This window comes from Eschrichtius robustus, chromosome 3 (assembly GCF_028021215.1).
Source record: "Eschrichtius robustus isolate mEscRob2 chromosome 3, mEscRob2.pri, whole genome shotgun sequence".
Classification (NCBI taxonomy): domain Eukaryota; kingdom Metazoa; phylum Chordata; class Mammalia; order Artiodactyla; family Eschrichtiidae; genus Eschrichtius; species Eschrichtius robustus.
Genome location: NC_090826.1, coordinates 184,429,654 through 184,445,382, shown reverse-complemented (window position 1 = coordinate 184,445,382; position 15,729 = coordinate 184,429,654). Strand labels below are relative to the sequence as shown.

At 38.1% G+C, this 15,729-nt stretch overlaps 1 protein-coding gene across 4 annotated transcripts in view; it reads right to left on the bottom strand.

Moving 5' to 3' along the window:
- CRB1 (crumbs cell polarity complex component 1) overlaps positions 1 to 15,729 on the bottom strand; it is a 275,719-nt gene that overhangs the window by 211,836 nt on the left and 48,154 nt on the right. For 3 of the 4 annotated variants that reach the window (XM_068541848.1, XM_068541846.1, XM_068541847.1), the window contains one exon: positions 3,875 to 4,012. The exons of the other annotated variant lie outside the window; for it this stretch is intronic. In XM_068541848.1, the coding sequence (XP_068397949.1) occupies positions 3,875 to 4,012 (138 nt within the window). The remainder of the gene's footprint in view (positions 1 to 3,874; positions 4,013 to 15,729) is intronic. 4 annotated transcript variants of the gene reach the window in all.

The following is a 15,729-nucleotide window of genomic DNA, read 5'->3' as shown; positions in this document are numbered from 1 at the left end:
AAGTCTATTATAAAAAATAAAACAATGTAAGGGTTAAAAAATAATGCCAAAATGTCATGAGTAAGGAAGATATTCAATTCTTATAGCAAATGCTATAAAAGTTCCATTATTCATTTACTCATTTAATAACTATTCCTTGAGTGACTACCCTGAGCTAGACAGTAGCTACCCACTGACTAAGGATGTATCAGTTAGCAAAACACCCATGGTTTCTACAACCATGTCTTACAACCTCATAGGTAAAACTAAGTCAACACAAAAGTAATATTTTCAAAGTTTGGTACGTATTATGAAAAGAAATGCAAATTGTAATGTAAGTATGTATAGTGAAGCTTAATCTAATGTGAACAGGGATGGTGTGAATGGGGAAGACGGATACTCTCATTTTCATCTTCTAAAAGGAGAAACTTGGGCTTCTCAGGGATTTCCAATAAATCAGCAGTAAAATATAAAAGAGAACTAAAAACCCTGATTGTTCTTATCCTCTCGAATTTCAAAATTTGATATTGTAATACCATTAATGGTAATTTTTGAAAATCACCAAAGGTGAAAAAAGAATGCAATTCTCCTGAAAAATCTGATTCGCCTAAAATAAGCCTCAAAAATTACAAGCTAAAATTAATTCTGCTGCATGATTCAGGGAACAGTGACTAACCTTCATGAAGTAGAGACTTCTACTGTAAACTGATGAGATAATTGTTTAATTTATGAAGAAGCAAAGATATCTTTTTCTCACTCTGATAATTCTGTAAGCACTTTACAACATGCTGCTGCAAAGATGTTAACTGGAACGGTGAATATAAAAGTTTCAAATGTTTCTACATAAGTAACATTTTAAAGAAAAGTAGACGATTACTCCCTAATGAATAACATCAACCTTCTCTGACCTATTGAGCAAACTCAATTATTTCTTGATAGCGGCATTAAGATTGAATAAATACGACCATATTTTGTCTTTATAGATTCTATTTCTTTATACTTTAGGTAGATTGAAAAGAAAGCATTCTTTAAAATAACTCTATTCAAATTCAGCTACTTAATAATTGCCAACAGGTTCTAGAAGATGGGATGGTATCCCAAAGTCTTTGAAATTATTCAAATAACTTTAATAATAATCTTATCAAACCACATTTCACTTGCATACTATGACCACACTTTGAATATGGGTTAAAACAATTAATTTTAAATTAAACTAGATGTGGAATTTACATTGACAATATTCAGTTTACCTCCAAATGCATAAAAGACTCATGAAATACAGCTATCAATCACTTTTCTAATGCATGGTAGCTCTAATAAGGTAGTTTCTTTAAAGCCTTTCACCACAGATTCATGCATCAAGGTCACAGCATGCCCCTTGTAGGAGAGCAAGGCACCACTTTCATGAAAAAATATAGTATGGAGTCAAGGGTCACTCTTTTCTCTTAATTTTAAAAGAATGTATTTCGAAGTTCAAGAAGAAAAATCATTGATTCTTTGAACGCATATGATCCAAAGAACTAAAATTTTCTGTGTGCTTTTATTGTGTTCTGAGCAGCACGCTAACCCCTCCGCACTATCCCTTCAACAGAGTCTGTACACGTAAGCTAAGAGCACAGAATCCAGGGTCGGACCTCTGGGTCCTAGTCCCAGGTCCACCATTCACTGCAGCATGGCCTCGGGAAAGTAAATAGCCTCGCTGTGCCACTGTTTCTTCAGCTATAAAATCGAATTAATGACAAGTTCTACTTGTCGTGTATGTTAAATGGAAATAATGCTTGTAAAGCTCATATTGCTTATTTTCTCTCCTAAATAATAATCCTTCCGAGGAGAGAGAGAGATGTTTATATCTTACAACACTGATGACTAAAGTTCTCAAGAAAGATATATTGGGTAGTGTAGAACTTGTGATCACCTGCATTTGAAACAGAGAGCTTGTTGAACTACATACTCATGGGACCTACCCAGACATACAAAATATCTGGGGCTGGACTTGAAAGGCTGCATCTTAAACATTCCAGCTCTCTGCTATGTATCCCAGGCTGAGATACCTGGGATAGCCATCTGATTCTATACAATACGGATGATTATTATCATATCTATCTTATGGTGGAGTTGTAAGAATTAAATGAAATATAGCATATATAAAATGCTTAGCAATGTCAGCAACTTTTACTATTAGCTATTATTTTATTAATATGGCTGGAATATAGGATCTGTGTCATGAGTACTAAGAGGCAAGGGTGGAAAAGAAGGCTGAGGTTGTGAAAGTTTTCAAGTCAGTTAAAAAAAAAGTCTAAACTAAGTGTTTTGACGAGGAAGGCAATATCATCACAACTTGCCAGCAAATATATTAACACAGATAAGAGTCTGCCTGCCTAAAAATTAAACAAAATGAGGCTTCAAATTTTTTTTAACTAATAAAAATATTGTGCTAGAGAATATATCAAGTAATTACAAAGTACTTATTTAAAGACTATCAATAAATAATCCCCCACTCAAAGAGAGAGAAAACAAATTATTTGTATGTAATTTCAGTTGCACAGTTGAGCCCCTAAAAAAAGAGATGGTACTCTAGAGGTTACATATTCATCTCCTTAAAAGCTAAGTGCAGAAAACACTAGGAATTAGAATATACCCTGCATTGGAATTACAAAGGTCTTTGCCATAAAATGTACTGTAAACTCACTTCATCTTGCGTTTTACGTGTCTTGTCATTTCTTTTGCTCCATTTCTACCCCCACGTCTCAAAGTATCGCTTCTGTGCCTCACTTCCTATTGCAGGCGGCCCACTTTAAGTTCCAAGGAGGATGAATACTATTTAAATAACAACTCTTTTCAATAAGTACCACTGTGGAAAAAAATCCTGAGTGTGTGTGTATGTGTTGCGAATTTACTGTTCCTTCCTTTAGTTTGGCTTGGTTTTTCTCCACTTGGCTTCAGCTGCCTTAGCTATAGCATCTATTCCTGTTTTCACCAAACCTCTGATATACGCTCAGCTGTAAACCATACAAGTAACAGTCTCGCTGGTGCAGCCACAGCAGGTGACCCAGATTACACAACACTGCGTTCTAACACCAAGGAGTCTTGTTCAACAGCAGCTGTGCTATGGCTTTGCCTTATTGATATTCAGATTTGACAGACACAAATCACATGGCCCCTTTGACAAGCACACACTCTGCCTGTCTTTGTTTTAAACATGTTCAATAGCTACTGTCCTTCATAAACACACAGCTGAGGCTGTTGGTCTCCTCTGATTTTCCACACTGCCGTACATCCAACAACATTATCTCAGAAACATTACTCTTGTTTTTATTTGGGGAAGTTTGTGGAATATGACATCTCCATTTATAAAACAGAAGCACATACAATAGAAAGGAAGCCCATTTCTCTCTGGCAAAAGAAATGCTTTGAACCATTATCCTTTGGGGGAAATTGAGACTCTATCTCCTTGATTGTGAGAGCAAATGTTGGGACACAAAGCTCTTTAAAAGTGAAGATACATACACAGTATTGGGAATAAAATGCTATATAGCTTATGATTAATTTCCTTTTAAAGGATATCAATTACAAAGTGCCAGATCTAGTCCATAAAAGTATAAATACAACAAAAAACCTTCCCTGTGTGGCCATTTCAATCTCCTGCTCACCACTCAAAAGGTTGAAAAAGAACATTTTCTATTAGAATACTTACTGGAAATCATAGAATCAGAAAATTGTTCACACTGACTGGTCCCACTGATTTGTTTAACACAGGACGCTTGCTCACACCAAATTCTTTTTACTTTTTTTTAAAGCCTTGCATTTTGTAGAACACACAACACTACACACTATTCCCATGAAATATTTAAAAGTCAGGAAATTGCCAGAAGTTCAATAAATGGAAGAGGCTTACTTTTTACGGAGATGAGCAGTGAGAGACTGAGGCAGAAGATGAGAAGGTGGGCAACTGTCTGAAGCGCCATGGTCTCATGGAGGACGTGCTCCGACGTGCTGGTGGTGGTCTGGTCCCTGTCCAGCTCCCGAGCTCTGCCTGACTCAGAAAGAAGCCAGAGTCTCAGAGCCCCTGGGTGCCACCTCTGTCCCTTCCCCTCTTACAGCTCCCTCACAGAAGACTCGGGGACTTAGATTCGGAAAGCAGTTGTGATTCTTGGCATCTTACTTACACAGGAGGACGGGGTGATTTTTCAAACCTGGTGCAGATTTTTTTCATGCTGGACTGGAGTCATCCCCCCTCAGACCTTGTGTACTACTTTCCTTCCTTTAACAATGCTGCCTGAAAAGGGCCTGCTTTAGGTGAGTGTCCTGAATCATTTTTAAAAGAGGAATTAATTTCTGATGACCGTCTAGGCACACAATCATTATGATCTGGCAACTATTAAAGGAACACCCTGTATTTCTGTATATTTACCTTCATCTTCAGAACACAATTCACAGACACGTCACTTTTTCATAAACATACTCTCACAACTCAGTCAGACTACGGTTGTTGATGAAATGGACAGAGTTCTGGAGATTATTTAGAAGCAGTTTTTCTTCCATAAACCTAGAGCCCATTCCTAATCCTGTTCATGATATTTATATCCTCTGGGATTTCTTGAATTTTTGCTTTACCATAATTGTTGAATGCAAATATATTTGTTTATTTTTTATATATACTTATGCTAAGTATTGTGGTATTTTTCTTCAGATTAAATTGTTCAAGTCCTTAAGACTGTATTTTCCTTGGACACTTCACGGAAACATCTATAGTTAAAGTCAGATGTCTTATTCTCTAAGGTTAGTGCTAGTACACGGCCTTGCTCCGTTGTTAAAACTGGCTACTTGTTACACTTAAAATGCAATTTACATTTCAGATTTTGTGTAAAACTTGAGAGCTCTGTCAGAAGTTTATGTATTTTGAAGTCTCTATATTTCCTGCTTGTGTATCTAAATAGGGAATAATATTTTGATGGCTTAATGTTTTCTACTAATGTTATATGCTGACCCACTCCCAGAGGATTTTACTTGCTATAGTGGGGCGTATCCATTTTAGTTATTTATTTCTTACAGAGTTCATGATAGTTATTGTTTTTAAAGATTTTCCCCTATAATGCAAATAATTTAGCTTGAGCAATTTAACAATTAGAGTAAAATAATTACAGATTATAGAGGCAGTATTAATCCTCTATTCTAATCCCTGTATTTTATCAGTTAGAGAATGAAAATGCAGAGCAATTATACTGTCTGCCCAGAGTCATCTAGAAAGATATGGCAGGGTTAGGACTAGAGTCTCCCCATTGATTTCTAGAACATTATGCCTTCAATAAACCCTATGGTTTCCATTTCCATCTTTATTCTTACATATCCCTTTATGCTTTTTGCAATGTGGACTCTGGGAAATCCACATACTGGAATGACCAAATCTTCCATCTGTCCTAAAAAGGCCTCCAGGGAGAGATGAATAGGCAGAGCACAGAGCATTTTTAGGGCAGTGAAAAATGCTCTGTATGATATTATAATGATGGATACATGTCATTATACTTTTGTCCAAACCCACAGACTGTACAACACCAAGAGCAAGCCCTAAGGTAATGGACTTTGGGTGATTATGATTTGTCAATGTAAGTTTATTTAATAAAAAATGTACCATCTGGTAGGTGATGCTGACAATGGGGAAGGCTCTCCATGTGTTGGGGCAGGGGGTATATGGGAAATCTCTGTACCTAACTCTCAATTTTATTGTAAACCCTGCTGGCACAGTGGTTAAGAATCCGCCTGCCAATGCAGGGGACACGGGTTCGAGCCCTGGTCCGGGAAGATCCCACATGCCGCGGAGCAACTAAGCCCGTGAGCCACAACTACTGAGCCCAAGTGCTGCAACTACTGAAGCCCGCGCACCTAGAGCCCGTGCTCCACAACAAGAGAAGCCACCGCAATGAGAAGCCTGCGCACCGCAGCGAAGAGTAGCCCCCGCTTGCCGCAACTAGAGAAAGCCCGCATGCAGCAACGAGGACCCAACGCAGCCAAAAATAATAAATAAAAATTTTAAAAAATAAATTAAAAAATAAAACTGCTCTAAAAAATAAAAACTTAAAAAAAAAAAAAGGGCTCCACCATGGACCTCATGGACCTCAAGGCTAAGCAAGTGACAATGTACAAGACCACTTGATAGACTGGAGAGGAAATGAAGGGCTCCAGGCATAGAATCTGACGGTACTAGAAAACTTTCTGTAAAGTTGTGTTATGAGTGTCACAATTAAAGAGGCAAAGAAGATTTGGGTTTTTCAAAAGACAAAATTATCAAAGATAATAAGTGGTTGGGGAAGCATATTACACAAAGAATGTTTGAAGAAATTGTATACGTTGAGCTTGAATATAGGAAAATAATCAGATATAGCTATTAAACAAAAGAGTGAATGGCTACTATGTGTCAGATTTGGGGCAAGTTAGGAAATCTTTACAAAAGAAGTAATATTTAAGCTGAATTTTCAAGTGTGGGTGCAACAAATAAATAGAGGGAAAGTGGTGTTTAACGGCTCTTCAGGAAAAGGGCATGTGTATAGGAATAGAGGCATACAGTGGATGGGCAGATCAAGGAACTGAAAATATTCTGATATTGCAGACATACAAGTATGAACAGGGCAATGTCAGCACATAAAACTCAGTAAACCACAAAATCAAGGTAGTTTAACTTCTAATATGAAGAAAGGAAACAATCAATAGGTTTTAAACAGTGGATTGGCATAATTTAACTAGATTTGCATTTGGAAAGATAACTCCCATGGCCACGTGGCAATGACTGGCAGAGGGCAGATGAGAAGCATGGAAACCAGTGAAAAGGATGTTGTCATAGCCCACAAGAGAGCTGATGGGGCCCAAATTAAATCAGACAGTGGGGAGAGCAAATAAAAAAAAAAAAAAAAGAGTAAAAGTAAACTAGATAGATCGAAAGGACTGAGGTAGAGAATAAGGCCACAGAAAAGCTATAATTTTTCCAGCTTGGGCACTTGGGATAATAGTAATGCATTCACAGAAATAAATAATATAGACAAGGGCTTCCAAACAAGAAGGAGCAAGCACTCTCCTCCAAGTCAAACACATTGAAATACATGCATTTGGACAAACTATAACTTTTGTAAAAATACATAGGTTAGCTCTAAAAAAGGGGGGAGGGGAATATCCAACTGGGACAGAAAGCTCTTGCCTTTTGGCTTCATGCAGGGGACCAATTCCAATTCCTCCCATTGGCCTTGGAATGCAGATTGGAAGCAGGACTCCTACTCTTGAACGTGGATAGAGGGCTCCCTGTGAGAAACAGGAACCCAGACCTGCCCCATGCGTGAACCTACACCATGTGGAGGTCTCAACTTGCGCTGAACATGGGGTGCAAAATTCTAAGCCAAAAATCTTATTAAAAATAAAAAGGAAAGAAAGAAGTACTTGTTTGGAAATAGGAAAATCAGTGGTCCAGTGAGAGGAGCCTGATAGGAACCATTGTGTGGGAATGCTGTAACTCACTGTTCACACAGGGTTCCTGTGGAAGGCAGCCTCTACTGAAGATGAGCTCACAGTCTAAAACTATTGATCAAACTAGAAACCCGCTGCCATAAGAGACAGAAGACATGACAAACGGAAACATTCACACTCAAAAGACTCAAAGAAAATGGAGCTATCAGAAGAGACTTTAAAATAACACTATAAAATGTCTGTTTAAAATTTTTAAAGAGACAAAAGAATGCATGTATTTCATAAAACAAGAAGACATCATAAAAAACAATTAGGTCTATTAGAAAGTGAACCAAATAAAAATTCTAAAAATGAGAAGTAGTCAGTGAAATAAAAAAATTCAACTGATGGCTTAAATGGTAGACAACACTACACTCAGCTAACTAGGAGACGGTTCTGAAGAATTCATCCAGAATAGAGCAGTATGAGATAACGAGATGGTCCAAAAGAATGAACAACGAAGAGAGGTAGAAAGCTCTATTCCAGAAGAAAGAAGGAAGAAAATGGGGAGGATGTAATTCCTAATGGTATATATTTTTTAAATATGAGAAAAAAAAATGTGACTTCTTGAATTTAGAAAAGCCCACTGAGTCCCTAGAAGAAACCATATTTAAAGTGCATCAAAAATAAGTGAAATAAGACAAAGTGAACAAAATAAAATCTTAAAGGTCAATATTTGTCTCTAAAGTTAAAAAGTCTACCGTGGAATGACAATAAAAAGTACTGAAGACTTTTCATCAATAAGCTAGATGTCATAAAACAAAGAATATAGGAAGAGATGAAGGTGTATAGATATAAATAATAAGAACGGTTTTAAAATATGTTCAGTTTGAGGTGCCTATTCAAAAGCAAGATGAGGATATGTGATAGGATCTGGAAATACAACTCCAGAATTCAGGACAGCAGTTCTTGGTGGAATAGATAGGTGTCATATTAATGTACAAACATTTGCTGAGTGCCTGTTGTATACCAGACACCAGAGTAAACATCAGTAATTCATATATATGTGTTAGACAGGCTCATTGCCCTTATGGATCTAAACTCTAGTGAGCAGATGCAATCTAGTGAGAAAAAATACTTCATCATTCAGTTACTTGAGGTTTAAAATTGACTTAACAGAGTGCAAAGAGCGCTGGTTATCTTCAGCTGATTACCTGCTCTGGACTGCAGATTCTTTCCTGGACGCTCTCTCGTTTAATACCCACAGAATTGAATCTCCATAAAGTATATGAAGCTATCCCGATTCGACAAAAGAGAGACTGAGCCAGCCAGGTCAAACATATAATAAGTGATAGAGTTCAGATTCAAACTCAGTTCTATTAATCTATTGTTCTTAATTCTTGTCATGATAGTACTTATTTTTAATTATATAAGTAAATTATAAATGTATTCTTGTAAAACTACTCTAAAGAATCTTTGATGAATACCAATCTCACACTCCTCCCCAGAAATAACCATTGTTATTGTTTGTGAAGATTGTTTTATAGCATTCTAGACTACAGGTTGACAGATATATAGATGATTGATTGATAGACTGATAGACAAATTATTTGGCTTCTTTTCATTTTTTCTTTTTAAACAATGATGTTATAGTACGTGTATTATTATGCAACTTTCTTTTCTCACTCAACAATATGTCTTGGGTATTTTTGCACATTATTACATCTACCTAGCTCACACTTTTGTGTGTGTGTCTCCAGGGGGTCTCGCTCCAGGTGTCTACGCTGACCACACAGTCAACCCCCCCCCTACCCCGGGCCCTCCTCCCTGGACCCACTTCCCAGGGACCTAGAGACCCCCCCCCGGGCCCTCAGCCTTATCTCCGGGATCCACAGGGCTGACAGGGTCCAGCCGGTACCTGGTCATAAGGGACTTCTCCAGCATCTGTCTGCACAGATCCGCACAGAGCTGGAAACTCCTCCGCCTAAAATAGCTCCAGGCCAGGAGCAGTGGCTCCATCTCCAGACCACGGTGGCCAAGGGTCACAAAGGACCAGGACCTGGCCAGGGAGGGCAGGGGGCGAGAAGCAGGTGGTGTCCAGCTCTCCGGCTCACACTTTTTAACGCCACATGGCATTCCACAGGATGGATGTACCATAGTTTAACTATTTCTTTTTCTGGGTGTCAGTGTTGTTTCCAATTTTCTCTATGCAAACAATAATTTAACAATAATCATTTTACACACCTCTTTTGTGCAAATGCACAAGAGTTTCTCTAGGGCAAATGCCTAAAAGCAGTCATTTTAGGTTTTAGAGTATGTTCATTTTTAACTTTAACAGATACTTCACAAAATGAGGTGACCAATTTCAGCTCTTCTCAGCTGTGTGTGAAGGAACTTATTTCTCCACATTTGCCCAACATTTGATAAAATCAAATGATAAAACATATATCTAGGGCTTCCCTGGTGGTGCAGTGGTTGAGAATCTGCCTGCCAATGCAGGGGACACGGGGTTCGAGCCCTGGTCTGGGAGGATCCCACATGCCGCGGAGCAACTGGGCCCGTGAGCCACAATTACTGAGCCTGCGCGTCTGGGCCTGTGCTCCGCAACAAGAGAGGCCGCGATAGTGAGAGGCCCGCGCACCCCGATGAAGAGTGGCCCCCGCTCGCCGCAACTAGAGAAAGCCCTCTCACAGAAACGAAGACCCAACACAGCCAAAAATAAATAAATAAATAAATTAATTAAAATATATATATATATATACGTGAATGACCAAGCCACACTTCTTTCTTAAAAACAAAACCAAAAAAAATATATCTAAATCTCAATGGGGAGGGGAGTGACTATATGAAACAAGATTGGATATTTGGTGATAAATTTTGAAGCTGGTTATTGGGTATGTAGAGGTTCATCATGGTATTTATTTTACTTTTGTATAGGTTTTTAAAATTCGTAATCAAAACTTGAAATTTTAATTTGCATGTCTTTCATATTTAAGAAGACTGAGCATCTTTTGAACATTTGTGCTTTCTCTTCAGTGATTTGCCAACCCATATCTTGTTCGCTTTTCTATTAGCTTTTTTAAAAATTTATTTATTTTGTTGTAGATTTCTTTATAAAGTTGGATCTTAATTCTTAGTCTGCTACAAGTGTTAAAAATATTTCCTCCAAATAGATTGTCCTTTAAATTTGCTTATAGTTATGAAGTTTTAAATTATTATTTAAAAATTTATCTGTCTTACACACATTTGTTTATCTTATTTTTTATGTCCTTTGGTTTTTGTCTTATTGAAGAAAAGACTACAGGATTACTAACATAGGATCTGCTGTCTTATTCCAATATTTATTTTAAATTTAAGAAAGAAGCTTATTAAATTTTTTTGTTTTATGTCTTTAATCTGTATGCAATCCAATTTTATGAATGGTGAACTTATAAATCTAACTTTATTTCCAAATGGATAGCCAATGTTCAAAAAATTTCCCTTTGTATTTCAAATTTGAAATCGTGTATAAAATTCCCATCTGTACATAAATCTGTTTTGTTTCACTATTCTTGTGTGTATTTCTTTGCCAATGAACTGAGTTAAACTTAAAATAAGTTTGGTATCTGGTATGGTAAGCCTACTTGAATCTTTCTTTTTAAAATTTTGCCATTTCTTGCACAGTTTCTCTTCCAGGTAAGTTTTTGTAGGCAGTTTGTCAATTTCCATTCAATAACTCCTATGTGGATTTTAATGGGGATTGCATTGATTGTGTAAATTAATTTGGGGATAATTTATATCTTTTCGGTATTGAATCTCCCCATATCTGAATAACCATACAATATTTAACACATAATAAGTCATTATTATATGTCAAACACTTTTTTAAGGCCTTTCCATATACATTCTTTCTTTTATTCTCTGTCATACCACTATGAGGTAGGTTCTATCCACTTTACAGATGATAAAAATTTGCCTCAGGTGTCACGGCCAGTAAGTCACTCTGGAAGAGAAGAGAATGTGATGTATGAAGGGGACGGAACCAGCAGCCACATCCTAGAGAACACCTATGCTCCAATATTTAATGATTGGAGGCTGAGTCAGAGATTTAAGAGGAAGAACCAGGAGAACAGAGTACAATGGAAGCAAAGAGGGGAAAGAGGATCAGGAAGGAGAAGGTAGTGGACAATGAAAATGCTGCAGGAAAACTAAGTCTGATAAGGACCAAAATGTGCCAGATGGATTTAACAGTAAGGAGATTTTTAGTGACCTTGGTGAGAAGAATATCAATGGAGAATTGGGACAGAATTCAACCTTCACTTATTTTTTTTTTTAACATCTTTATTGGAGCATAATTGCTTTATAATGGTGTGTTAGTTTCTGCTTTATAACAAAGTGAATCAGCTCTACATATACAAAACTTCACTTATTTTTATGAGTGAATTGAAAGTTAGAAAGTAGAGACAGTGAATGTAAACTACACTTTCCAAAAAATTGGTTGCGGAGAAAACATGGGGTGGGAGAGGCAAGGTTAAAAGATGTGTGGCCAACTGTGGGGGACACTAAATAAAGCTTTCTGATTAGAGACTTCTTAGGTGCCAGCCAAGTCTATGTTACACATGTTCTGTGACCTATGAAGAAGTAGAATAGAGAAAGTGAGAAAAGCAGTTTTCTCCTCATCAGAGAAAGTAAAAAATTATATATTAAAATTTTCCTCAAAAGGGTTAGAATTTCTTTCCATATAGCTTCACTCTACTTGGAGCTCTTCTAGTTCTAGAATTGATTTATAAATCTTTAATAAAATATAACAATTCCAAAATTTTGGAATCAGTGGGTATTTCCTAACACATAGATTTCTACTTTATATGAATTCCCTTTTGCTGGCTCTGATAAGACCTTGTCTTTGAAAATAATGTCAGGGACTTCCCTGGCAGTACAGTGGTTGGGACGTCGCCTTCCAGTGCAGGGGGTGGGGATTCGATCCCTGGTGGGGGAACTAGGGTCCCACATGCCTCGTGGCCAAAAGGCCAAGGCACAGAACAGAAGCAATATTGTAAAAAATTCAATAAAGACTTTAAGAATGGTTCACATCAGAAAAAAAAGAGAAAAGAAAAGAATGTCAAAAATTATCTCTTCTAATATAAATTTAAGTGGTCAATATTTCTTACAGAGGGCTGATAAATATGCCAAATTTCATAGGGCAATTTATATGTAATGTCTAATTTTCTAAATAATTTCAATATCATAAATTGTAACAAGATATAAATAGAGCTTAAGGATCATCTTAACACTGGGTTTTGATAAAATACTGTCAGGAGATTCTTGTACACCAGAATGTACCCAATACCAACGCTAAGGATTTCTCTTTCACAACGCCATAGCCCCACAAGGAGTCAAGGACTCCACCCTCTGTTTCGGGGAACCTTCCAAGTGTCCTGGTTTTTTAATAACAAGGAGTTAAGGACACATGGGACAGTTGGGGCCAAGTATAGACCAGAGTCTCTGGGCATGAAACAGAATTTTCTGTTACATAATCAACAGGCCACAGGCAGTTTTCAAAGGAAAGTCTTCTAGAATAGCCTGGAGAATAGCTGACCAACTCTTTCACATAGGTAATGGATAATATATGCACACGAGGATGGACAGGCATGGTTTTAGACGTTGGTTTAACATCCCCATGGCTCTCTCATAGTTAAGCTGACTCTCTCATCTCTTTCTAATCGACTCCCATGCCTGCCACCCTCAACCAAGTCTAACTTGTCCTTTTGTCTCCTGTCACTGCCTCTCCAGTTCCAAGCCCTATTACCCTCTCTCTATGCCTCCACATCAGATGACCTTCATCTAATCTCCTCTGGGGTGGATGCTGAGTCCCATATTTTAGAGAGTCCAACATACTACAGATATAAATATATATATATATATAAAAATTAAAAAATGAAAAATGACAAAATTATACATGACAAGGGAGATACAGTGATTTAACTCAAAGGAAGTTTTTTAAATTCTAAGAGGTTACTTTTTACAACTCTATGTAAATAAATATGGAAATCTAGATTCAGTGCATAATTTCTTAGAAAAATACATATTACCAAAACTGAACCCCTTAGAGACAGAACAAAATAATGTTTTTGTGTGTGTGTGATTTATCCAGCAAGGACCAGTTAAGGAAAGTACCACTTTATGTTTTCTCCCATACTCCTCTCTCTCTCATTCACCAATTCCACACTCCTCCTGCTCTGGAATTAAACCTCTCAATAAAACGTTAGCGCTTAAGCCTTGCTTCATTCCAGGAAATCCAAGCAAAGGCACACAACCTGATAACCTGTTAAAGAGACTCTGTTTTAAAATGTAGGTTTTATTATTATTCAGGTATAGTGAGGCCAGCAGATCAGAAGATGATTGCCACTGAAAAGATGGTTTGTTTGTTATTCACAGTTCCCAAGAAGAGGGGGCACCCCATGCTAGGCAGGGCCACACAGGAAGCACCATGGTCATCCAGGAGGCAGAAGGAACAGTAGGAAAATGTGTTCCTTCCTGTTTCTGCAGGAAGGAACAGGTGAGGCAGGGTAAGCAGGTTTAGTTTAGAAGATAAAAAAGGAATGGGTGAGGCAGGGTAAGCAGGCTAGTTGGAATAATTGCAGCAGGCTCTGGGGTGTAGAGGCCGTCTTTAGTGGTCTGGTCCCTGATCCTGGAGTGATATGGGTAGGAGAATAGTGGTCTGGAGTATGAGTCTGATAAAGGAAGCGGTGGGGTGTGGGCTCTGAATTGGTTAGTTTGCATCTGAAAGGCGTGCTTGCAGAGGAGTCTTAATATTTCTAGGAATTGGCTAGTCCTGGGAGGGGCAGTTTCTCAGTCTCTCCAAGGTCAGAAAAAGTTGTCAAAGCATCGGAAATACAGAAAATGAAAAGGTATGGTGAATTCAGACACTCAGTAACATCCAAAACAGCGGATGAAGTTGAAATCTCAAAGTTCTGTGTAGAAAGTTTGTGAAGGATATATTTTCTGTAGAATATATAACTATGTAGTTATATAGTAGTTATAGTTAGGTAGACAATAAATAGAAACATGATAGATAGATGATAAATAGTGCAAATTGTCACCCACCATCTGGTCTACAAGGATTGAGTCATTAGCCACTGCATTTGCTGACCTACGGAACACCCTGAAAGAAATTCAGGGTGAAGATCAGGAATGAGGCACTCTGTGCTCTGGGGAAATAGGCAGAATAGGCCCTCAGATAGTTAGAAATACTTCAGGAAAATTTTTTTAATGAAACTGGACTCTTGTATCTCCTCATATTAAGAAAAGTACTAAACTCATTAACCGAGATATCTGTTCCTTGTGATTAGCAGTAACCTTCTACCAAGATGTATGCTGGATTACATGTACCCCTTTTCTAAAATCACATATATACCAGCCTCTTCCCCTACCTCTTTGGAGCAGTTTCTCAGAGCTGTATGAGAGGCTGTCTCCCAGGCTATAGTCCTCATAAGACACTGAATAAACTCAACTCACAGCTCTTACATTGTGTGTGTGTGTGTTTTCAAGATGATAGTTTTGGCAACCACAAAAGGACTCAGAGCAGATTTTTCTCCTTCCCCTGAACTCTGCGAGGACCCAGTACCAGCAAGGGGGCTCCTTGTGCCTGTCCACCTCCTTGGTGAGTCCAGATGAATTTGGGTGAGTCTCTCCTGGTCTTGGATCACCCATCTTGGTTAAAGATCCTGAGTTTATTCAAAGGTGGTTAAACTCCTTGCTATGAGGAGCTGGTTATCCTTGAACTTAGGTTCAAGAAGAGGCAACGTATTCCCCAGTTGAGAGACACTAGGAAGATTTTGCTCAGTTGAAAGGCACTGAGGAGGTGTGGACCGTGTAGGTAGGAGGCTGACCTGACATTTTTCCCCAATTCAGCTACTTTAACAGAATTGTTGGGATGAAAGTGAAGATACCATATGAGAGCTCTCAGCTCCGAAGAGAAGGGACAGAGCTTCTCCCAGCCAGTTAGGGCTTTCTCAGGCAGCTGAGAAATTTACAGGAGTGATGGAGGCTAGTCCTCATACTATGCAGCAGTCCCACAGCGAAACCCACTCATTAATTAAAAATTGCTCGTCCGGGGACAAACAATGTAGGAGTTGTCCATTCAGTGCTCTAAACACCCACGGCAGTTCTAGACTGCTGGAGGGGGAAACCGAGATACCTAAAAGAGATGAAACAACGCTAGGGGGACACCTAGAGGAGTTAAGTTCACAAACAGTCCATCAACCCACTGTACCATTTCATTAGTAGTTTTATCTTGAAACCAACTTTAAAATGGGGAATATATTTTCCCAAACAGAGAGACAA